Source organism: Rhea pennata, chromosome 10 (genome assembly GCF_028389875.1).
Source record: "Rhea pennata isolate bPtePen1 chromosome 10, bPtePen1.pri, whole genome shotgun sequence".
NCBI classification, from domain to species: domain Eukaryota; kingdom Metazoa; phylum Chordata; class Aves; order Rheiformes; family Rheidae; genus Rhea; species Rhea pennata.
The window spans coordinates 6,617,613-6,643,590 of NC_084672.1; the positions used below are offsets into that span (position 1 = coordinate 6,617,613).

The 25,978-nt window shown below is 41.4% G+C and overlaps 1 protein-coding gene across 1 annotated transcript in view; it reads right to left on the reverse strand.

Annotated features, from left to right (window-relative positions):
• Window positions 1-25,978, reverse strand: part of MCTP2 (multiple C2 and transmembrane domain containing 2) — a 107,253-nt gene that overhangs the window by 26,341 nt on the left and 54,934 nt on the right. The window contains exons 14-16 of the mRNA XM_062583310.1: window positions 23,007-23,108; window positions 21,612-21,686; window positions 20,719-20,838 (exon numbers count right to left, since the gene is read on the reverse strand). Coding sequence (XP_062439294.1) covers window positions 20,719-20,838; window positions 21,612-21,686; window positions 23,007-23,108 — 297 coding nt within the window. The remainder of the gene's footprint in view (window positions 1-20,718; window positions 20,839-21,611; window positions 21,687-23,006; window positions 23,109-25,978) is intronic.

A 25,978-nucleotide genomic window follows, 5' to 3' on the forward strand; every position in this document is an offset into this window, starting at 1 on the left:
ATCTGTCACCGTCCTTTACCAACAGCACTCTGCTCAGTTGCAAGACTAATAAAACCATGCAATCACAGGTCATTTAGGCAAGATATAAAACGAAGACCTTGGTGATTTTAGATCCAACAGTACATTTTGTATATTATTAAGTTTCAGCCATTAAATAAAACTAAAAGCTTAATTACAAAATCTCACTGCAGTGTCGATAGCTGAGGCATGCTGCCACTTCCCTTCTAATGCTGACTGCGTAAATCAGTTGCTGAATTACAACTCTCAGACAGCGACGCTTTGATCGAGCCCCCACACCGACTTAAGGCGAGTTGCTTTACTGCCGTAGCCTCAGCAGAGGGAACTTTCATTACAGTGACACAACGCAGCACCAAGACAAACCGAGCTAGCTAGTCAGAAATTACTTAGCCTCGGAGGTATGGAAAACGATTGCTGGGAACATACAGCACATATAAAAGTTCAGAGGGTGTTTATAAAACAAATAGGAATATTTCTGCATTTCAACAGCATTTTCAGTGGTTCTGCAGCATCAGCTGTCAAAGCAGTTTCCATATAAGTCCATGCCCTATTTTATCAGGTCTCTGTAGCCTGGTCTTTTGCCTAAGATACAGGCTAGAAAGAGAAGTCATTAACAGGTTCTCCTCACTTGCTCAGCATGGTAAAGGTGATGGACAGTAACCAAGAGCCCCCATTTCAAATGATCAGGTTTTAACAACACTATTTATTTTTTCCACAATGTTTCACATCGTCATTAGACCAAGTTCTGTTAGACATAATCCATTACATCATTGACACCTTTTCTGCTGGACTTCATGCTGTGCATGAGAAACATTAAAAGGACAGAAGTCAATTTCTAAAATAAAACTCAAACAAGTGGAAGCTAGATTTTTTTGTGTTACTTTTAAGGATTTGGATGGTAAAAATGCCAGTTATAGAACTGAGCAATTTAATTCACAGCATTATAAAACAATGCTGTTTTCCAGACAGATATATCTAGAGGGGAAAAAAGAGCTCTTGCAACTAGTACTTAGACTATAGTTCTACCTAGAAGAGAACAGCAATATCACGGCCTTGGAGAAAGGACCACTTGATTTCAGCTGATTAATGTGTTGCTATTTCAAAGGGCCTAATAACTACAGGCTAAAGCTCTGGAGGTTTGGAAGTCGTTTCATCTGAAAATCATTGAAGAGGGGTCCAACTGTTCCTGTCAAGAAGCATGGAGTTTGAACAACCATGAGAGTGGCCTTTTTGACAGCGGTACAAAAGATGAGAGAAGGCAGTCTCAACCGAAAGTAAAAACAAACCCTTAGAAACACGTTTCAAATCTGGTTTTTCTACCCCTCTGGTTCCAATTTAGAATCTGACTATTAAGAACAGATTTTAGGCGGGTGTCTACTCAAGTATGCCCATAAAACATTTGTCACCAGCAACCCCACAGTCACGGGATGGAACAAGTTTTTAAAGGCTTAGAAATCTAGCATTAGATAGAGTATTCTGCAATTTTTCTAGGAAAACGATTATAACTTTTTAACTGTAATAAAGAAAAAAGTACTCTGTCTTGACCATTCTCCTGACCATTCTCAGAGAAATATAAAATGCTGAGTGTTGTGTGACAGAATAATTCTTGTGAAACAACAGTGATGGGAGAAGCAAAGAGGCATACGTTCCATCAGATGGAAAAAATAAAAGTGAAAAATGATGAAATGCATGCAAGGAACCTAGGGTAAGATGCGAGACTCTCAGTCCATGTGGGCTCCCATGATAACGAAATGCCTCATCAGTGGAGCGGTGAAAAAAATTACTTGCAACTCCAAATTTCAAAACCACACAGTTCGACTGGACTCCAGAGAGCTTTGTCAAAAGTTTTCCTTGCCATATATAAACACAGTATATGCAATACATAAAGTTGAGAGAAAAGCTTGAGCTAACGTAACTGTGATCATCCAAGTTATCTGTTTTGGATTAAGCCAAAATACTGATTTTGACTTGAGACACAATGACACGCTCCTCTCCCTTTGCAGGGGAGGGGAATGATGTTTTTCTAACCTGTCTCTTGGTTGCATAGTCTGCTCAGTGCCCTGTACACGCAAATGCAATCTGTGAAAGAGGAGAAATTTCTGCAGCTGGATACTCAAGGACAAACTCTCTAGCATTCTTTTTAAGATTCTCTCCCTCTGCCCCCCCCCCCCCCAAAAAAAAAAAAAAAAAATAAACAGGATATTAGACAATAAAGTAAGAAACTGGTTCCCAAAAGGGCACTTGAATCCCTTGGAGGCAAGTAAGCCTGCTGACAGCAAACTATTTCTGACAGATACTTATTCCTGCACTCAGAAAGGGAGAGTAGAAGAGTAGAAAGGAGAGTGAATATGTGCACACGCAGAGAGTGGGAAACTTGTATGTACATGTATGCGTGTGTGTGTATAAATATATATAAAAATACATAAAAATATATAAATATAAAAATAAAAAGCTTCACCTCCAAGGTTTTCCACAATCTGGACATCCCACCTGCTCAAAACCAGTCTGTCCATGTGCACAGAGTTCACTGGACTGTGCCGTGGGACCTGGACGCATCCCCTCCCAAATCAAGCAACACAGATGCACTAATCCACGGGTCCATGCTAACAGAAGTTACAGCATGCCACGTGGGTTCAGCCTCACATTAACACGGAAACGCGGCTGTTGAACTTGGACTGGCTCATGCATTTGGCTAGAGAAATCATTAAGAAGCAAGCCGGTAACGGCCACAAATTTCTCAGTAGTACGCCCACATTCAGGGCATGGCAAATACAGGTTGATGTGCTCTCATCGCATATACTTCCCTGCTGATCCCCTCCAGATTTATATTTTAGAGCAGAACTTCTTGCAAAGATGCACCCCAGCATCATTCTTCCTGATACTCCCCTTTCTGCCCCTGTGCCACACTCGGTCAAGAGTGCTCCTCTACCGCTTCACAGCCAGCGAGCTGGAGCTACAAGCAGAGTCACAACCTCCTTGCAGTGCAATGACAAAGAACAGGGCAGGAAGAGAAATTAAGCTTAAACTGACACTGCCAGAAGAAACTTACTTGCTCTAGATTCAACTTGCTTTTTGCGTCCTCAGCAAAAGAACGCAGAGCATCTCAACAGTTCTCCAGAGCGTATGCGCTGTTGAACAGGGACGACCAAACTCAGAAACAACCTGATGGAATGGAGCTCTTTAAATATTTCTGTCATATTACGAACTATCGCTGCATTGCTCCACACATCTCATCAGCGTACAAACTGCTGATATTGCAGGGTGTACCACGTGCAAAAAAACTTAGCTGCCCTGCACAAGCTCTCCATTACAAGAGCAAACCCAATGGGCATCTGAAAAAAAGCAAAGCAAAAAATTGTGCCCAGAAAGTGCCCAGGCTGTTTTAGACTCACAGAACCGAGGATTATAAATAAAGGGTATGTTCACAGGGCACAGTGCATTACCACGTAGATCTACCCGATTTCGTTCTGGAAAAGCTGCCTTGGGTACCAGAAACAAGGTGGTTGTGTTTGCTCACTGCCATCACCCGCGTGGCAGGGCTGCAAAGCCCCAGCCTCCTGCCAGGCACTCACCGCTCCATCCCCTGAAACCAAACAGCAGCACTCCCCGAACAAAAGGGGGCATAAAACAACCAAGGGACCAAGAACAACAAAAATCACTTAAGAACACACACAAAAATTGATACTGTTCAACTCAATGGGTGTTAGGGTCTTTTTTTTTTTTTTTTTTTTTTTAATCACTGTCTGCTTTAGACTCTGCGGGGAGGGGGGTCTCATTTTCTTTGCTGCTAGGAAATAGAAACTCATTTGTGTTTTAAATGAAAACTGTGATTCATGTGTAATCACAAGATGCCTAAGGAAAGTGCTCTGTTCTGCAAAACTCCCAGCAAAATCAGAAGAGTTGACATTATTGCGGTCTGTTCCCCACCGCCCTCTCGGGATACTGCTGTTAGTAACTTAATCAGGGAAGGTTGTGATGCTACAATTTTAAGACTACCTGACTGCAAATGCTTCTAAAACATCCACATGAGGTTCCTGAATTACTTTTATATCATTAAAAGGTTCAGCGGATTTATTCGCAATCCATAATAACACCTAGTATCAGAAATAGAACTAAGAAAAAAAAAATCAAACCAATTAGTAATTGCAGGTTTTCCCTTATTTTGATTGTTTTGGTTATGTCAATGAGATTAGTCAACCCAGGAAATTACAAACAAGGTCCTCAGAGATCTTCATTTAACAATTAGTCAGGGAAGAGCCACCAAGTTCAAGTTTCTTTCACCAAACTCATCATCTGTTAGGTTTATATATGCGCAATACCTGTTCATTTTATGTAACATTTTTATATAGCACTACAGATATTTGAAGTTCATACTGTCAAGTATCAGTATGGATGACCATTTTCAAAGCAAAAAGTGGGGGGGTGGTGGTTCTTTTTCCTTTAAGATACCTACCTATAAATCCCAAAGCGTAATAGCCCACTATATGCCTGTGCATAGTGGCTGCTACTTCCTCTCTATCCCTAACCCACAGAGGGGTAAAGTAAAATGAAAACAGATACAACAAAAGTTTTAGATTCTATATTTATACATGTACAGAGTTTTAGAGTCCAAATCTTTTCAGGCTGCAGACACTGAAAAAAAAATAGTCATTTGTTTGCACGCCGACAGTTCCAATTTTTTCACTCATGTTTTTATCTAACAAATTTTACATTGCCTCGGCCAAGTAAAATACAGTCAACATCCTCAAGCGGGCAAAAAGAGGAAAAAGGACAAAAAGAAGAAAAAAAAAAAGAAAAAAGGGAAAATAAAAAAAAGGAAAAAATAGAGAAAAATATCACAATGGTTTTATAGCATTTGGGATAATTTGTTAGAGTGAGGTGGGGATGAACGGCAGAATAAATCTTCACGTTATTCCTAAAAGGATAGCTATCATGCACAAAGCAATGGGGGAAGATCCTAAAGCAAAGGGGAAGGGGGAACAAGCCAAAAAATTTCCTTTCGCTTTATATTGTAGCTAAATTAGATTGTCATCTTGATTTCTACTGTTTTGGTTTGTTAATCAGCGGGGTCATTGTTTTGAGATTACTTTCATACAGAAAGTTATGATCTGTTTTCAGTGAAGAGAGGCACTGCATGAAAGTCTGATCTTACAGCAAGTAATTCTTTCAAAAAGTGTCAGAAAATATATTTGTGCTGTGCAAAAGAATGCAAAAATATAGGTTAATTTTATTTATTCTGGATAAGGCGAACGGCTTAAAAGGGGTCATGAAAAAAATTATCAGTAGCTGAGCTGATAAATGTCCACTTTGGAGACACACTTGTTAACATTGTGAGAAACATTAGCAGCGAGAGTCAGATGGTGTCATAACTGTATAGTAAGTGGAAAAAATATTCAGTGGAAATGTTCTTTAACTTTGGCCTGTCAACACTGGGTTAACACTGGTAGCAAACGAGAGGCTTAAACTATGTTTAAGCTAATTTAATGACTTCCTCATGTTCATCGTGCGTATTAGATCTGAATGAGTAAAGGAGAAAGGGCTCTCTAATAAAGCAAGTATATTTAATTAAACTTAATTCAGTGTACACTGGCAGGAGCATCACACATAAGGTTATTTCGCTGACCATCTTCATATCTATAGCATGAAAAAATTCAAGTTGCAATAGACCCACGTAAGTGAGAAATAGGTACCTGCACACAATAATGCTTTAGAATTCACTAGTAGCTTTTTCTGAAACGTTTCAGGACTGAAATGGAGCAGAGAAAGCAAGGCTTTTATTTTTAAAAAATAATAAAATGGGAAGAAAAAAGAAAAAAAAAAGACAAGAAAAATCCCGGCAAACTCAGCTCACCAAAAAAAAAAAAAAAAAAAAAAAAATCTAAAAACCACCCTAAAACACCACCGTAAGATGACATCCTTTCTGGCAAAGGCTTTCAGATGTTTCTCTTCCTGTGCTCGGCGGACACCAGGGCCTCCCAACCACAGCCCCCCGCCGCAGCGCCGTGCGGGAGCCCGGAGGCTGAGCCTCCAACCAGGCAGGAGCACAGCGACAGCGGCGATCGAGCCCCCCAGGCCTCCCCGCTGCCAGCACGCACGCTGCAGACTCACGGAGGAGCGCGATTACAGCTCGCGAGCAGTTTTTAGCAGGTTCATAATTTGCATTGTGACAAAATTGCCGCGTTACAGAACAAACACACAAAGATGACTGGGACACTCGTAATTATACCCTAAATACACGGCTAATATGAGCTAGCAACAACAGCAGCAAAGCAGCAGAACACGCACGCACCAAATTTTAACTACTGACAGCATGACTATGTAATAATCTTTTTTTTCAGTAACAGACCTATAGTATCTTGCTTTCCAAAGTGCAGAATAATCTGAAAAGGAAAAATAATAATAATTAAAAAAAAAAGTTGCAAGACCCTCTTGCAATTTAAGGCAGCTGCTCAGGTACAACTAAAGCCAGAAGATTGTTTATTTTAATAAAGCTATTATATGTGCAGCTCCAAATTAGGAATGGCAGGAGACTAGGGGATGCCTAAACCATCACCACCTGCTTGTCCTGAAAAATCAATTAAAGTCACACTATCACAGCAATCCCTTCTTCGCTAATAAAAGTTATACAGCTTTAACGTGCGACTTCAGGTGCTTTGTGGGAATGTGCCTGAAATGTAAAGCCTCAATCTCACATTACTTCTATACTAAACAGCTATGAACTAACCACCGTAAAACTTGCCTTTTGGGGGTTAGAGAAGGTGTTAAGGGAAAAGAGATTCTGAACTGCTGTTTTGATGCAGTGGATTGAACTAATATTCAGTAAATTCTAACAATCCAGCCAAGAACATTATACGGAGTTTTAAATAAGAGAAAACTGAAGTCTTGTATGACACATGCCTGTTCAACATATTCTGTGCTGCAGAACAGATCCAACTTTACAAGTTGAAAGCAAGGGCAGTAGAGACATCCCAAGTGTTTTAGTAATTAAACGAATATGCATAATGAACCATATGCCCAAAGGGCCTGTTCTTCAAGTGGGCCAGATTTTTGTTTGAATTTTTAATTTTTATATACAGATGAAACATTTCATGTAATACAGCAACAGCGCAAAGGAACATGCTATGCAGGAAAGGAAGGAGGAACTACCCATGTGAGAACGAACTGAATGCACTTGATGAATTCTGCTCCTAAATTTCCAATTCAGAGCCAAAAGGGCTTTTAAAAAAAGTGGGACGGAGGGAAGGGGAAAAAAATGATTTTCTCCTTTGAGCAGCTGTACTGGTCATCTGCTCAGGGTCTATAAAAGATGCATTAAATACATATATTTATATAGGTCATATTTACATAGGTGTTAGATGGATTACATGTACCAACAAATTAAAATAATACATGGCTACCAAAAATACAGATGACATTAAGTTAAAACCTTCTGATCCTCCAGGAAAAAACTCCAGGATGGTGATCTGCTCAGTAGGACCTGTGGTGTGAAACAGGACATCCTCTTACCCATCTGCAAAACAGGAACGGGCATTTTAAAAAAGATGGGTCAAATTCCATCCCTGTTACAATAATGTAACCCTACCATGAGCATTTGTATGAGCAAGGCATCAATGCCTTGATGTAGAAATATTAATTGTTCCGAATCCTCTTGCAGGTTGAGCTGTATTTCTCCTTCCTCAGTAACACTCACTCTTTTTCCGCCCTAGCTCTTGGAGCGCTTTCCAATGCAAGGGAAGCATCCTTTGCAAATATGAATCATTGTAACAGGTTAGTCCTTAAAAACCAGCAACAAAACTATTTGGGGCTTCTAGCTAGTTTTCAAATATCTGGATTGCAGAAGGTACTTTTCCACAGGTTTAATCCATTAGACAAATTCATATTTTGCTTTGCAAAACCAGAGACAGGGTCAGGTCCTCTGTCAGTACTGACACGCAGGTTAAGTAGCAGAAAATCTTTCCTGCCTGAGCTTTGCCACATGATTTGGTTCTGCGAACCAAGGGAAATCAAATCCTTAATAGACTTAAGTGAAGTAAATAAATTTTTGGATAAATAGCAAAGAGCAAGCTGGCATTCTGGAGTTGCACAGCCAGGTGAGTAGCAGGGTTACAACAGCAACGCAGCTCGTGCATGCACCCACTTGGTGCTGCAGAGTCGCACTGTGGAGGTACCAGCCGTGCTACACGGAAGGCAGCCAACAATCTGCTTCAGAGCTCAAGAGGTGAGTTTTCATCACACTTAGTCAATTCAACTTTTCCTGGGACTTCGGGAGTCCCCATCTCCACAAACTGAAACAGAACGGCACACAAAAACCCGTCCTGCCCCCAGGCTTGGGGGCGTTTAGATGCTGAAATAACTAAGCTGCAAACAACAGCGTTCGTTGCTCTCAGCCCTAATTCAAGGTTCCTGCTTTTGACACTGCCTGGTTTACGTGATCTAGTGGTCTCCGTGGAAAGACAGATAAACTTCAACGGCTGTCAGAAGACAAAAATTGACAAGGAGCGTCACCTTTCCCGACTGTTTAAATCCGTTAAGGAAGTGTTGGAGCAATTAGAGAGGGAGCCTAATCTTTGCGGAGTGCATTAACACTCTCCGACCTCCCAGACAGTAGATCAGACCTCAGACACATAATGCTTCCCCAAGGCTTTTTAACCAGAGCATTTGATCTCCTAGTCACTCCGTATGTGTTACTATAGGTATTGGTGTGCAAGACAGTATTCGCCACGAATTAAAAGGACCTCCATTTAAAAAAATTGGACCACCAATTAAAAAAAATTAAAAATTAAGCTGTCTGATAATAATTTAAAAATGTTTCATTTCTTAAGCCCTATGGAGGGACTTGAGGGAATGGGAATTAGACAGGTCTAGTGTATTAAGTAAATTGAAATATATCATTGCAAATAATTTTCCCAATTGTGTACAAGAAGAAAGTATCTGGGGAAGTTGTCTTAACTGCTAGAACAAGTCATCATCTAATTCCTGATGGGAATGTTCTGTTTGGAGAGAAAAAAAAAAGGGGGGGGGGGCTAATATCACTGAATCAATTATGCATTCTCCATTTAATATTCTAAACATTTTAAGAAAATTTGCTTCGTGCATTTTTTAATGGAATTAGACCTCCATGCTACCCTGTTCTGACAGAGGCCACATCTGAACATCCCTCATATGGACAATGCATAGTGGGTCTGTAAGACCAGCTAACCGGATTCCCATCCCTTGTTAAATAACAGGTGCTGCAGTTTCACTAACCTGTCTTTTTCTTTTTTCCTCCATGCAATCTATCTGAGGCACAGTGCTAGCTGATAATGCTTTGTGTTAATGCATTAACGCTTTGTATCACCTGCAAGATTTTGTTTCACTTTCCTAGACCCACCAACAGCAGCTTTTGTGAAGTATTTTTTGCTGCTGCTTGACTGTGCACCCCAACGATTGTCAAACCGAGTGCATCAAAAAAGACAAAAAGGTCGCATATACCTAGTATATTTAAAAAACAAACCAGCCTTCAAAGTCAAAGTGTAATGCAGTTATTTCTAATCTGAACAAACAATAGAATACGTCTAACGAAAGCTGACAATTGGCTTCGATAAAAAGCTCTGCGGTTACTATATTCCACTAAAAGATGAAAGCTGAAGGGAAACACAGCAGACAGCAACTTCTCCCCAAAAGCGAGGCAGGAGGTTCTGCAGCTGAACCAGGAGTGCAGATAAAGGTTGTTTTAGTGCAGATTTCTGCTCACATGGCACTCACCTGTCAGTAAACATTCTTTCTGGGAGTATGGTTAAGGCTAAAATAAATCTGCAGATTAGACTAAGAAACACTTCACTTTTTAAAAATTTAATTAGCATTTATAAAGATCACAGCACTGCCTTTAAAATAAAACAGAGAAGCCCCTGAAACCAAGTTAAGCCCAACTAGAACGCGCATGTCACAATTAAGATTAATCTATTACAATTTGATGAAGTGGTAGAGGAAAACACCAAAACTCAGGGATATTCCTGGTACTAATGTAATCCTTCACCGTGGCATTACTCAAGTCTATTCCTAATTAATACTACAAAGTTCTTGGAGTTTTTTGGTTTGGTTTGGTTTTTTTGGTCAGAGATTTCTGGACCTTGCCGCTACCCCACTCTTGCAGCTTCATTTCCCCACCAGTGCTTAATAAAACAAAATAAAATAAAAAAGATAGACTGGAATTGCTGTTGGATTTGATATACTGATTCAGAATATTTTTACTAATGCAACCCTTAAACAACCTTCTTTTCAAAACCTTAGGACTTCCAGGTTGCTTAAGTTTAACCTCTAAGACACATCACAAGCAAAACTGAAAGAGAAGAAAACAGGCTTTTTAAAAACACATTGGCTACGTAGCTTCTATACCAGTCCTCTTATTTCATGTCTCGGAAAGGATCGAACTCTATTTCTCACTAAAAAAAATAAAAATAAAAGAATGGTTTAAGAGAAACCCCTTAAGGTGCATCTGTCTCCAGCATAAAACCGGAACGTTGCATTACCTTCAAATACGAAATTTCTTCCAGTTGTCAAGATTTCTGTAACTAGTGTGAGATTAGTGCTGAAAGAACGGGTGAATTAAATTAAAAATAAAATAGTTCAAGCAAGAAAACCTGCCAGGAAATAAATAAATAAATAAATCTGACAAAAGCATCAGTGCCAGGAATTTGCTCATTCGTGAGTGTGCGTCGCCACCTACAGGGTACTGGTCCTCCTCTAAAAATCAGCTACTAGTATCGAAACAGGATTTGCTCCAAAATGAGGATGGCGATTTTTAACTCGTGTTAAATAACACAGTTCTGCTGAAGTTAAGGGAGCTGCACGGACCTACATCATCTACAGACATAGCTCGACATATTCCCTTATTTTAGGGGAATGAAAATGGCAGATGTATTTCCAAGAAACACACTATTCTGAAGCTTACTTTGGTGTTAAAGGATTTCCCCCCCCCCTTTTTTTTAAAATGAAGAAACACAAATAAAATAACAGCAGGATTACTCCACCAATGACAGGAGAGGTAACAGTCAATGTCTACAATCTTTCTGTAAAATAAAGTGCTTTAAAGTACTTTTTAAGAGGTGCCAGGTCAAAGTAATGTAAAAAATGAGATAAAACCAAGAAGATCTGGACTGAAAGAAAAATCAATATACATGAGGTTTAGTAAAAAATACCGAAAAAAATAGAAAAAGCTACACTAAAAGTAAAAAAAAAAAAAAAAAAAAAAAAAAAAAAAAAAAGTTTATTTTTAATGACAATTACACTTTCTTATACATACCGTTCTTATAATAAATATCAGGGGTTTCTTACATTCTTTTTCCCTGGTTCTGATATCAAAAACAGTCGATGTTTCCGTGCAAGTCTGCATACCTTTTTTTCCTATATGGTTGGCAAAATACCAGTACAACTGCCTGCCGCGCTACGGAAGGTCTACACACAAGCATTTCAAATTGCGGTACTGCTCATAGTGATGGTGCAAGCAGCTTCTCTCTCACACACTCATATTTAATATGAGTCACACACAGATGCCACACTGATTAAACTTAGAATACTAATTCCATCTTTGTTTATGCAATTCCAAATCCTTGAACACAGCAAACTTTCAGGGAAGGCAACAGGCGAATTGGGAAAATAAATGTCACTGGCTCATGATATGGAAAGTCATCTCATTAGGACCAGACGAGTTAGCAAATGGGATTCTTGATTTTTTTTTTTTCCAACATACCAGTCAATTGATAGGAATTATAAATTCCTACTTTTTCACAAATTCAAAAGGTATTAAAAACAATTTATTCGAATTCCTCTAAGGAATCTGAAAAATCAAAAGCACAGTAACCAAAAGAAAAAAACTACTTTCAGACGACAGTGTGCACTTCAGCCTTTCCAGACTTTTTGTAGCAAATTCCTAACATCAGAGTGTAAATTTGTACAATGACAGTAAGAACCATAAGCTAAATTCACCTTTGGCATAAGTGAGTTTTGCAGTTCCTTTGAGAGCAGCCCCTGCTTTCACGGATAGTGAATTTGATCCTTTATGAAACAGCTGAAATCGAAGGACGAAAAACATGCTTACATGCTATCAGTGGTTAGATTCGACTAAGAGAACACATATCTGCTAATACGTGGTTAGAAACAGGAGTTCAGCAATGTTGAATATACAAAGAAAACAAGCAACAGGCAAGAGTACAATTTTATCCTGCTGGACAGAGCAAAATTAAATCCAATGTATGCAAAAATAAATAGAAAACGTACAAGACAGTTTAAAATCAGCAATGATCTTTTGCAAAACTTCTGAAGACACTGGATGTTTATAAGTGTGTGCATATTTATATTAAAAAATACATACATACACACACACATATATATAAAGGCTTCATAAATCAAGCAGCTAAAGTACACTACAATACAGCACAACTCCAGCCAGACCACAAAGAGGGTTCTCTCTTCATAAACATCAGATCAGGCAGCTAAAATTATTACCAAAGCTCTCTTGTAACTGTCACCTGTGGTGGGTATAATTACAGGCTACTGCCGCAAGCACGCCCACGTCCTACGGCAATAAAAGGACCTACAGCTTGCCAAGCCCAGGCAGACAATGGAGAGCACACACCACCTGAGGAGAGCCCAAAAAGATCAGCCAGGGAGACTAATAAAAATGACAGCCTAGAAACAAATGACAAAGCTCCCGCCACCAAAAAAAAAAAAAAAAAAAAAAGCAAAGCAAAGCAATATCAAATTAGCTGGAAGTGCAAGCGCTGAGCAGAGTTCTCCAACGGGTCACAACTCGAGCGGAAAGCCGGGCAGAACTGCTTTCGGGTGCACGTAGTTCAGGTTTGGGCTATAAAGAGCTCCTTCGCTTTTTTTTTTTTTTTTTTTTTGGGGGGGGGGGGGGGGTGGAGTTTAGACAAAATGTTTGCACATCTAGGGCTGCCCTTTGCAGGCTGTCATTAGATAGCCAAATAGGTGAAAACTATGCGTTACTCACTTGGTTCCAGAGGTAGGCACGCATTTGTATGTTAACACAGGTATGCTCTATGGATACATCTACCCCATAACAGAGCTGACCTTTTTTTTCCCCCATTGCCTTCGTTTTTCTTTGGAGGCCTGCATATGTATTCCTGATGACCGGCTGCACAGACGCTTATCCGCAGGCAAAACTGGGCCCTCACCTGAATGTTTTGACTATGCAAATAAGCCCTGTTTTGAACGTATTAAACGCCTTATCGTCAGGTTGAAACAAAGTAAAGCAATGACAGACACACACACACGCAGGGATCTGGATTTCTCTCGTTACCAGGGAATCGTCCCTGCACGACGCACGCAAGTTTGGAATACGCAACACGGAAAGCACTGCTATCACGCACAAACACGAGCACAGCGCAGACCCACAGCGATGATTTAAGATGCAGCTCCACACCCTCAAAAGTGAGGAGCCTGTTATATAAGAAGAAATGTCCCGTTAAGCCCCACAAGAAATGAGTACTACCCCTCAGACGCATTTTTTTTTTTTTTTGAAGGTTTCACCAGTAAAAATCAAATCCTTGCACTCCCAAACTAGAGCCATAGGACTTCTTAAAGCTAAAAAGAGCATTTGTGGCAGTCTCAGCTAAGCTCCATCTCACCCTCACTCCAAAGCTTCAAACTTTGTTTTTTAAATCTTGTTTATAGTGTTGTCAAGCTCCTAAGTGGTTATTTCCCTATTAACTTTGTCCTTGTTTGTTCTTGAATTTTTGAAAGAGCTGGAAATACCATGTGTTTACTTTGCTGCGTGTCCCTCAGCATCATCGATATCACTGTTGCTATTCCAGGAATTTTAACGGCTGCAGCAAAGCAAAGCCTGGGATCTCAAGTTTAAATCACATATTCCTCTCAACCACAGAAGAACAATACTAGAAATTTTTAAAATTGCTGCAAGAAGGGTAAAACCCTTTCCAAGGAGGGTAAAATCGTCTCTTTTAATTGCGTCAAGCAGCCTGCTTCTCATCCGAGCAGTACGTGCATGCGTCAGGCAATGTGCTCCGAACGGCTTTCTGTGCAGAAATGCTGAATTTTCACAGGCGCTGCCGTGAGCAACGTGGAGGAAGCACGATGCAAACATTTCCTCCATCATTAGGAAAATGCTTTTACTGAGCTATAATAGTTTGAAATAAAAACATACCTCTGATCCAGCCTTTTCACTGCAGTTCAAGGCAATCATTTTAAAAATGTGCCTTTGCTGGGGATACACAGAGGAAAAGGGGGGGGGGGGGAGAAAATGGTGGTGGAGGGGGGGAGGGTTAAAGAATTAATTAGCAGACCCAAATTCTTGAAACATCGTCTTTCACTACTCCTTCAGGGCTAGACTCTAGTCTTAAATGTGAACAAATTTTTGTATCACAGGGTGTTATTTCACAGCTTCCCTATTTAGATAAAATCTGCATTCATCCCATTGCCTACTGCTTCTTTAAAACTGTAGCAAAACACAAACTGCAAATGGGGTGAGAAAAGCCCTTAGGAAAGGCTCTACAGTACAGCAGAAGTAAAGACCATCTCTTTTGCATTAATACTTTTTAAGTTTTTTTCTTTTTCCAAGTTCCCTATTCAGTGTTTGAAGAATACTCATTCTTCTCTCTAGGATTACATCTGTTCATTTTATTTAGCTTTTTAATGTGGAGACATTTTAATCCATCATTGCTTTAATGCTGTTCCCAAATACTTTGGAAACAATGTTTTATATTTTGTCTTTAGCTATGAGGAAGAAAAGAAGAAAAAGACTATACCCTTCTCAACAGTTACACATGTAGTCAAATGGCAAGGTGGTTTGTGCTTTGCATCAGGCAGCTTCTGGTTCAAAATTAGCAGACAATTCATGTGGAAAATGAGAGAGAGCCTGGAGAAGTTCATGTGGAAGAGCATCTTCCTTTCTCACTCTATAGAAAAGCAAGTTATCATCTACTAGTCATTAATGAATAGGGTTTTAGTCAAAATTATCCTCTATCCTCTCCTGGGATGGCCAGCATGTCCAAGCATCCTAAGACAGCCCATAAAGAGGTCTGCTCTACCTCTACTCTAACCCAAGTTGTTGAGATTTCAGAGCAGTTATCGGTCTCATTTCTCCAAAGATTGCTCATCTACCCTGTTAAACCTTTTGCCCCAACATTTCCCATATTGTTCAAAAATTCTTCAAAAATGGAAGTGAAAATATTGAGTCATTTTGTTTTGTCAAATGACACGCTTGTGTTAAACTGGGAGCTTTATTCACAGTTCTTGTCATGTCTTGTATTGCATTATGCTTAATGTGAACAGGATTGAAACATTTCATATTTTGCTTGGGAAGTCTAAGCATAGCATGCAGGAGATGCCTGTCCACGTGCAGAATGGAAGACCTCAGCCCAAGTAAACTCCAGAAGGCTTAGATTTTGAGTTAATAAACATCTTTCCTCGGGGGAAAAATATTTCCCTCTTACTGATAGGCAATTAACAATTTTAGCGGACACTCAACAAGCTAGTGGCCTTTTGCCTGTAGGTCCTTAGTATAAATAAAGCTGAGATCAACAGGGATTAAAAATTGTTCATGCCTAATAAGATGTTTGCTGTCTCCTCTGTGAGATGAGTTTAATTGGGCTCAGATCCAGCCCCCGTATCACAAGCTTAAGTGTTAGTGTGCTAAACGGCAGACTCAGCATAGATGCCAAGAAGTTCACGGGCTGCAGAGTCTAAACCATCTATCTCTGTTAGGACTGAAGCAAATTAGCAGAGTACTGTGCACATGCACACGCATATTTGGCCTTCCCACTCTTCAGTTGGCAGAATGAAATTCATTCGCTAGAAATGCACAAGTGCTGCCTGTCGTCCAAGCTATACACCTCAGTGATGAGAAAATCAGCGAGGAACACATTAAGAATGCAATACTTGGCTGCATACAGGACCGCAGAAAACTCGTGATTCCTCGGGCAATTCAGTTCCCAGAGCCCAAAAGGCCAGTGGCAAAAGAATTCAGCCAGCCCCCAGACTCAGCTCCTTCTGGACTTGCAGAGCTTCGAGCTCCTACCTGGCAAAGCAACCAGAACTCAGCTCCACCTCAAAAAGCTTCAGAGTTGAAGTCTGGGTTTCCTGCAGCCCCCAGCAGCTGACCCTTAGCCATGAAGGCCAGTGCTTCCCTGATCTTACATCAGCCACCTTTTCGGGAAGCCTCGAGAGTCTCAAAGTGACACCACGCCTGTCGTTTCCCCAGCTGCCAACCATTACAAACCTAGAGCGGGTTTGACCAGAACCTCCAAGTCCAACCCTGTTATGTTGCACCACCACACATTCCTTCCTTTCTTTCCCATACTGACCCCGCACGAAAGACTTATCACTCTGCAATGTCACTGCAAAATAAATACTGCCTGTGCATGCTGCATTCGCCGTCTCACCCAGGCTGCCAGCTAGGTCTGAGCCTGAAAAATAGCTCCCACCTGTACCCACCTTGGCAGCAGCCCTGATGAACAGAGGCCTAAACCTGATGTAGCGGGACACGCTGCCAGTAAAAATGAAATGTGCTGGCACGGGTTAGTGTGCAGGGACCCTGAAGCAAATCAGCGGCGAGCCCTGCCAGTCACGATAAAGCTGCTGGGGAGGCTGGGTTTCCATAGTTCACCTGGTCTTGTCAATGCCTCTTGCATCTATCAGGAAAACTTTCAAAAAAAAAAAAAAAAATATATATATATATATACACACACACACAGAGTAGTAAAAGTTCCAGTCAATATATCCTTTTAACTTGCACCAGATTATAGTTTTTTAATGCAATTATTGTAATTTCATTAAATTACATAATTGCCATTAATGCTTAGAAAACTGTCAATAGAAGGTGTAATTATGTCACAGAAAATCACAAGCACAATGCGCAATGATGCATAATTCCTTATAAAAATCATTCTGTGACCAAAATTAACTTCTGGAATATTTTTTTAAATATCTTTTGTACAGTAAGAACAATTCATTTCTTACTACGGATTTAACTTCCATGACCAAATTCGAGAGAGAGGGAGCAAAGCAGGTAGGAAGTGAGCACACGAGGGAGGAAAGAGTAGGAAATTAATTTAAAATTGCATCTGAAAGATGAGAATATGAGTTTTCTTATGCATGAGCAGAAAAAACAAACAGCTTATAATCACACAGGTACACAAAACGACTTATAAGCAGACATTTCCTAAGGCATATTTCAGTATGCAACTCCAGCTTTTTGGACACCAGTAATGCAGCGTGGAAGCGATGCGTCAACGGAGAAAGGTGCGACAAGAAGGCGGCGTAATGAGTACCAGGAAATCAAGGCGAAAACCAGGACACTCACCCTAGAAACCGGGAACAAATCGTCACGGATACCACACCAGGCACACGAGCAGCACTACAAAATGGCCATACCTTAACAAAAAGCCCTTTCTAAGAGCTGTTTCTGTTAAAACACAACTTACTGGGAGTACAGACATAACTATATGAAAATGAAACATTCAGAGCGGATTGCTAATAGAGTGTTTTGGTATTAAAATTATCTCAAAAGAAAAAGAAAACCTACCTAAAATGAGAACACACAGACAAATCCTTCTAGGATTTCTCCCTGTACATGGACACTGTTAGCTCTACAGGCAATTCTTTCCATATGTGTACTGATATTCTGAGTTACGCGCAGCATGTGGTGCCTATGTTGGCACCAGAGCCAACAAGAAGTTTATGCTATAAAGAAGTCAAAAACCTATGCATGACTTAAATTCAAAAAAAATGGCATGTCAGAGGGATGAAAGTGTAACATACAACTCGTATTGAGCCCCTTGTGCACAGTGCGAATTTCTCCTAAAGCGGTATTTTGATTTGCACTTCACCTCCCATTCAACCTTCTTTCCAAAACCCCCAAGCTTGATTAAATCCTAATTTCACGTCTACCTAAGTAGGCCTGATCTATGTCCTTACTGCCTGCACAAATGATTCGGGTTAAGTCATCGGACTAAACGCTGCAGAATGCAGATGCAAAGTAAGATCTCGTTTTAAAGTGCAAAAGAATTCTACTCACATGTTCTTGGATGGTCTCCTCTCACCATAACACACTAATACAGAAACTGAGCTGGGGATGATGCATCTTAAAAATCAAAACACGTGATGACAGCATTTTTCCCATTCTCCTGCCTCCTGCCCACGCTATCCTCCTGTTTCCCCTCTCTTTCTCTTGGGCACCCAGAAACAGCAGCACATGCCCTTGTCATACGCCCTAGCTGTCAGCATTAATGGGGAGGGAGGTGCGCTGTAACGCAGACTAGATCAGGAAGGTGCAAGATACTGCAGCCCCTGCCTATTGCGATGCTCTGATGATCACTTATTTTCTTTTGTCTGGCCATTCATAGTCGGTTGCTTAAGAAAACAAGGCTTGTGTGATTGCACTACCTGCCTTCCTCCTCCCTCTCCGTCCCTCCCTCAGTTCCCCCTTTGCAGGAGGGGCATAGGCTACCTGCATGCGATGGGAGGTCATCAGGAACACTCTGGGCTTACTGCCACGAGAATAGGTTAAATACGTAGAATACAACCACGCTTCACTGCTGCAAGCAGCCCAAGGCACAACTTCGGGAAGGGAAGGTTTTGGGACCACGTATTTAGCATACTATCCCTGAACGCTTGTGGTTTCAAGTACCCAGCTAGCTGAAAAACGTTCGAGGAGCTTGGCACATTTTGCCCTCCTCTCAGGTTTTCAGCATCAAATACAAGTGGGTGTTAGTGAGGATAAATATGGCACCAGGCTAAGCTGATTCAAAGCTGGGGATGGAAGGTACACAGAAGCTGCTTGCTGATGAACGACAGCTTTACAAATGCGCTACTTTAATTCACCTTTTCTTTAACCTGTTAAGAGTGGATAACATGCACAGGTTTGGGCATTATTTTGTTGTATCTATCACGCTGCTTGCATATTTTCAGAAGGATGAACACACAGTGAGAGATACAGAATTAGCTCTTCATTACATGTGCCAGAGCTGACTTGTTTCCACGTGAAAAATCAAGACTTAGATTTTGATGCGTAGAGGAAACCACTTCTTATCTGCACTCATATATTCATGTATTTCTCTTCCTTTCCCGCTATAAACTTTCTGTTAGGAAACCAGTAGCGTTACAGAATACAGTAAAGATGTTAATGATCTACAACCCATAGCTGCCTACCTTTGTGTTCACCATCTGTTTTACCAGGAATCAATTACTTTTTCTGTGGACCCACCTTATATTTCTGTCTCATTATCACTTACAAACATTGCTAAACTTTTCCATAGTCTAGAAAACTGCCATAACTTCACAAGTGCTTTGGTCCCTGCTCCAGCAAACCTTCTAGGTATGTGCTTAGATTCTTGCTGAGCAACAACAGCGGGACATAGCCACTGGGACCGCACGTCCTTTCCACCTCTAGCACCCATGACCATGCCGTTCCTCTTCACGGCCACATCTGCAAGGTAACTGTCATCCTCCTCTCTTACGTGTGACACATGGAGAGGGGTTTCAGACCATCACTACTGCAAACGTGCATGCGGGCACAGCAGCTCCACCTCCTCTGAAGAATCCATCACCTTAAGGCGAGGGCTAAGTTTATTTAGGTTTTCTTCCTCTTAGCACTTTCGGTATATTTGGATGTATCCTATGGAAAGCTCTATCAATTAGCATCTCTGCTCTTCAGTGAAGAAGATACTTAAGGCATTAGTTACCAGCTCTTGAACCACTAGCTTTGAATATGATTTAGATAAGCTCTGAACAAAAGCAAAAAAACAAAACACATAGAAAACACCCTTTCTTCCTTTCTACTCTTACTTGCCAGTCATCCCTCTAAACTGCAGGGCGAAAGACAGCTTCTCTGTCTTTGCTCTGAGCTTCATTCAACCAGGGATGGCTCACTTTACTCATCTGTAGCAAACCCACCGTGAAGTGCTTTCCTCAAAAGAACCTTAAAGCATCTTCAATTCACAAACAGTAAAAGGGTTAGAAATCTTGGAGATGTAGCTGTTATTCTGCTTAATAAACACTCAACTTGAACCCCCCCCCCCATCAATGCAGGACAACCACAAAACAATTTTGCAACCTTTAATGGCATGCCAAACATTTCAAGCATGAAGAAAATGTCACACCGCAGAATAAAAAGCAGGCAAAACCTTTTTGTGCTTGAGTGGATTATGTGAAAACTGCAAATGGGGTGTTTGCTACCAAGAGGAAAAAGGAGAGACCTGAGAAGTGGGGCAGGCAGGTGGAGAACTGGGCTTTTTGTTCCCAGAACACAGCAGAACTCGCTGACCAGCCTTTTTCCTTTACTACTACTACTACTTTCTTTTTTTCCTCCCCTCCCCTTAAACAACGTATTATTACATCAGGAGAAGAGATTTGCAACAGGCAGCATCAGCCGACCCCGCGCGCGTGCGGGAGGGACGCGCGGGCGGCACGGTCTGCGGGAGCAGCGGGAGTCGACAAGCTGCAGTCAAACGCCCAAGAGAACGGGCGCAGACCCGCTCGGGCACAGAAAGCCCCCGCCAAGAGGCTGCTCCCAGCGGCCCCGCTCGCCCGCCCGCCCGCCCGGCAAAGCGCGCGCCCCAGCTCGGACTCGGCGCGCCGTACCGCGGCGCGCGACACGTGGCTTCCAGCCGGTGGGAGGACACGGCGCTGCCACACTCGCGTCCTCCCATCGCTCAGTCTCACGCGACAGAGAAGAAATCCACTTACCACAAACGCCACCACGCTCTTTACCGTGGACTCCCAGAGAAAGCAGCTCCGAAGGAACTGTATTGTATTCCATATTGCCATGGTGATTTTTTTCACACGATCAACATTTCTTGATAAGATCTGATAAATATTGAGTGGGAGGAGGGGAGGAGAAGAGGAGTTTAATCAAATACTCTAACATCCTACTACTGCTTCAGAAACAGGGATAATTTTAAGCTACAAATGCATGCAAGGGCATACATTACAAATAACGCTTCTATTTCAGAGATATTCTCCAGCTCCTGTCTGCTTTCTGATTACACCCAAACCTTTCAGAACCATTTTCCTTATCCCTCAGGGAAAAAAAAAAAAAAAAAAAAAAAAGTAAATCTGATGCCAAAACTACATAAAACAGTAACAGAAACCCACGTTTATTCTCCTTCAATTTTTACAATACGGCAATGTCTCAGGAAAACAGGCAGATAGAATTTAATCCAAAAACAAAACCTTTTCTCTACCTGTTTTGGATTAGTCTATGGAAATAAATACAACATTTATTTGAAAAAAGGATAATGGCCATTGTTCTAAAATGCTACAGACTTTTTGGCAACTAATTTAGACCTGTTTTCTTTCTTATAGAAGGGAGGAATCTTGCTCTTGTTTTGTTTTAGGTTCTGCGAACCGTGCAACATCTATGAGTATCATTTTCTCCACCCTGAAGCAGAACTACTGATGCAAATTAGATCAGAAAACAATTTCATGTTAACAAGTGTTTAAACATATACAGAAAACAAAGAATTTACATGTGTTCAAGTGTTTCTATGCATAAGCAGGTTTTGTTCCTAGAGCCACCCTAAACCAACTAAAATCTTCCTAAAGCAAACGTGAGCACTCAGTCCAAAGACAAACTTTACCTTTTTAGAGAATTTGCGGTTCTCTTCCATGAAACGCTTCTCTCGTGGCTTGAATGTTCTAATGCTTGCTTTTACCTTAAAATAATAATTTAAAAAATGTACTTTTAGCTTTACCCTTTCCAAGCTTTGCATCACCACCGCTGTTTGAGAGCTTCAGCATCTTTCACGCTTTTGAACCTCTAAATGATTTGCGGCAAGTTGCTAGGTGTACGTAACGCCACTCCCCGCAACCCTGGCACAAATCTAATTCTCCGCCGGTGACCGGTGCCTGATCTAATGGCTTGAAGAGCAGCGACCGTCCAGTACAAGCGGCCCCTGCTTAACCTCGGCCGAGGCCCTTACTGCATGGGTCCATCGCACCAGGTACCTGACATCCTCTTCCCTCAACCCATGGGAGTGTGGAGAAACCTGCAGGGGTCGAACGGGGTCAGGTTGACCTCCCCTAAGAGTCATTCAGGAACGGACCTAAAGAAAGCAGTGGGACCTCTTAAAGAGTAATTGAAACAAATTTTTATAATCCCATACTTTCACTATAGGTGGAAGAATGGCTTGGTGGCTGGAGCACCAGCCTACAGGCAAGAGGACCCATATCCGCCTGGGGCTCTGGTGGAAGCTTCTTCGCGGTTACGGATTTGCTGGCGGTGTCCCCCCAGGCAGTCCCTCTGTGCTGGGATGCTGTAGCTCCTCATGGACATGGAGTGGCTGCAGCCCTCTGAGACCGCTCTGCAAGTCCAGCAGCACCAGGCCGGCTCCTCCAAGCACAGGTGGAAGCGACTGCCCCCTCGAGCCCTCCCAACTCCCCCGCTAAAGCCATCCCTGCCCACCACTGCCGGAAGCAGGAAGTCACCAGCTTCACCGTACCACCGAGCCAGCATGACCGGAGCTGCGTTACAGCCCGTGATGGCCTCAATAAACAGGATTTAACTCGCTAAAGGACTGTGGGGCATAAACAATTGCGACTGACTCAGCCACCAAAAAACTAAGCGCTCTGTGTGCACGCCCCATTAATTTTCCTGTCAACACCCTGCAAGGAGAACATCATGGGTCAGCTTTTTGGGGAGGAAGTAGGTGTTAAGAGTAATGTATAACAATCTAAACGTTAACTCCTCTTTTGGCTGTTCCACGTGAAGCCCTTGTGGACGATAATTCACGCCACCTTCCTAAGACCTCCATGGTCACCGCCAGTCCCGAGCTGCCTTTGCGTCGTCTCACCCACCCGACGGACCGTTGCCCCACCAAAAGCACCACCCTCCACAGCCAGGTGCTTTTAGGTCAGGACCTTTCCCGTTCAGACCCCGTGCTTACAGGATCAGCACCCCCAGCCCTTGCAGGCGCTGGCGTTCTCGATTTCCTACACAAAGAATAAGCAGAAAAAGAGAAAACATTTCTACTTACAGGATTAAATAGGACATCCAGCTCCAAGTAAATTACTCCTTTTGAGGCACATTCCAAGTCTTTATTCTTCAGCGCATAACAACTTTGTTTACCGTTTCTAATCTATAGTTTGGAGGGGGGAAATGGATAAAAAAAGGCATCAGTATTTTCCCTGCTGTAATTCACAATATAATTTAAAAAGACACTAAAAACAAATAAGTAAATAAATCTAGAACATACATGCACACAAAAAAAACTTCCCAAACCCTGATAATATGCTCAAAGCTTGAAATATAAAATTACCGTTGGATTAGAGACCTATAAAATTGCAGATTAAATCTCTTATGGTCCAACTTTAATTTACAGACCTTGTACTTTATAGTAGAGCAGCGCAAGCAATAACCAGTTTGAAAATTCTGCCCTGGAAGCCAGTGAGTTGATGGGAAGTAATCAGCCGCTGTTATTACAGGTTTAAAATGGATTTTTTCTTCCAAAGTTTAGGAAAAGAGCCACAGCAGCAACTTACCTATTGCACACTCCAATATATGAACCCATGTCTTAATGTTTAGTTTATTGAAAGGTTGTCAAATTATTACCCAGGAAACAAACAGAATCCAGAGAAATTAATCAGCTTAATTACAGTGAGTGTTAATGTAACAAATGTTCAAAATAAACTAATTCATGTTAAAAAAAAATAATAAAAATCCCCCTGTCCAGTCTCCCCCCTGCCCCCATATTTCAATGCTGTTTCCATGCTCTAATCTGCTGGTTGGCCCTATCACACTGAACATCTATTAAAAAAAATAAATAAATAAACCTTCCCTCACCATTTTGTAAACTATTTGGCTCAAATCAAAAGCATTCTCTCTTCAGAAAGTGATGGCAAAAATGTATTTATTATACACAGTAGGATATGTATTGATTAAACATTTGGCTTTTTAGGAAGCAGACCAGTTAATTCTAAACAGCGGTAACATAAAAACCTGCAGCTTACCAAAAAGCTACATTCAGGGACTGTAACGATCAAAGATTAAAGATAACAGAGGAAATTTGGGGGCATGAAATTGCAACCATATTTAAAGTGGCTATTGCTGCTGTGGCATTTAGAAGAGGCGCACATATAAACCACGGTAGAAAGGAATAAGGAGGGGGAAAAAAAGTGCAATAGGAATCAAGGGATTTCACATGACAAGGGAAAGGTCACTTTCCTTCCCAATGTTGCTCCACCCTTTCTGTACCAAATATCTCGCCAAGGGTAGATGGCCTTCCTGGCCAATGGTTAAAAGGGAAGAGGGCCCTCATAGAGCCCAAGTTTGCATCCTCAGTGGTGTCCAGACAGGAACTCCAGCTTTTGTTAATGTTCTCATCCAAAGCTTTGCTTAACAGGATGCTCAGGGTTATGCAATCATATGCAAGATTTCTTCCCCTCAAATAATAATAATAATAAAAAAAAGACACGGCACTAAACTGATCCTGAACCACCTCTGCTTCCACTACAGTAGAGATGAGAACAAGAGGGTTCCCAGCTGGGCGTAAAGGACACTCGGCTCCCAGCAAAGCAGCAGGCAGAAATCTGCTTTGTAAACCGCCAGCCTCAAATAATCTGCAGCCCCAAAACAGAAGAGCTACCCAGGAGGCTGGCCCCAAGCAACTGAAATCAGAGATTCCTCATGCCAGCTGCCAAGTCAAGCAAGATCTGCCTATCATAAAGGATTCTGCTATTCAACAGTTTGAAGGGGTATTTTTAAAGGGGTATTATTGTTTTTGTTATTTTAAGACTGAACTGGGCAAAATGTGCCATAGGGCAAATCTAGGTTTACAGTCAGCTTTATCTGGCACCTTCAATTTTGATTGACTTTTCAAGTAAAAGGTACGCAATTATATATAACTCAGCCCAAGACTAAACATTCAACTTCAGCAGGGGAGGAGGGAGGAAAAGAAACACAGAGAAAGGAGCATTTGGCTATAAAATGGCTTTTCTCCATTGTCTTTTCATTTGGATAAGAAACCCTAAAAAAGAAGTCAAACAAAAAAATCTCACTACAATTTTGGCAACATGCTAACCCAGCACATTTCAACAAAAGCCGTGGGGTAATTCTACCATACGTGACTGCAGGGAGATTATATCAGGGGCATGTCTCAACTGTGCCAAGAAGAAAACATCCAACATAGCTTTTAATACACTACATTTTCAGCGTACGTTTTTCTTGGTAGTCACTTTTTCTCCACTTCAGAGTTCAGATTCTGTTCAATGTTTTCCCCTCTCCAGCGATGGCCATTCATGCTAATTTTAATTTTGGATCTATTCCTTTTTTTCCTCTCTGGATATTTTTCCCTAATCTCTGCTGTTCACAAATACTGCTTGAATGCTCTACGCAGCAATGGAAAAGGTGAACAGATGTCGTAGGCTGGACTGGGGTCCTAGTCTGAACCTAAACATTGAACGAAATCTAATCTTTCTGCCGCTTAAACGCCTTTTGCTAGCTACCTGATCTCACATAGATTTCCCTCAACGAACATTCCTGATGGCAGTGTCAAAAACATGTTATTTTTGTCATATACACGTCATGAACGTTTACATATATATTTACATGAAATGCAAAGGAAAGGAATGGTCTACCACACCAAGGAAATACATGATTTGAGGAAAATGTTAAATTCTTTGTGGACAAAGCATCCTGGCCTGCATAGGCAACGTCTAGCAGAGCTTTAACTTGCGTTACTGTCTCTCGGTGGAAAGGATATGGTCAGGTATGCAGGACTGCAGTGCAGTCAAGGCTCAAAGTGCACTGAGTTCCTTTCAAAAGAATGAATATATTTGCTAAACTCTTTTCACAGACGTCCCCAGTAAAACAAATGTGACTAAACACAGTATTGATGTAGCCAGCCAATGCTAAATCTATTAAGCAACAACCTTCTGACCGCTTGGGAATTTTAATGAAATTGCAAAAGCCGAGATTGATATGACACAAAACACTGAAAAGACAGGACCC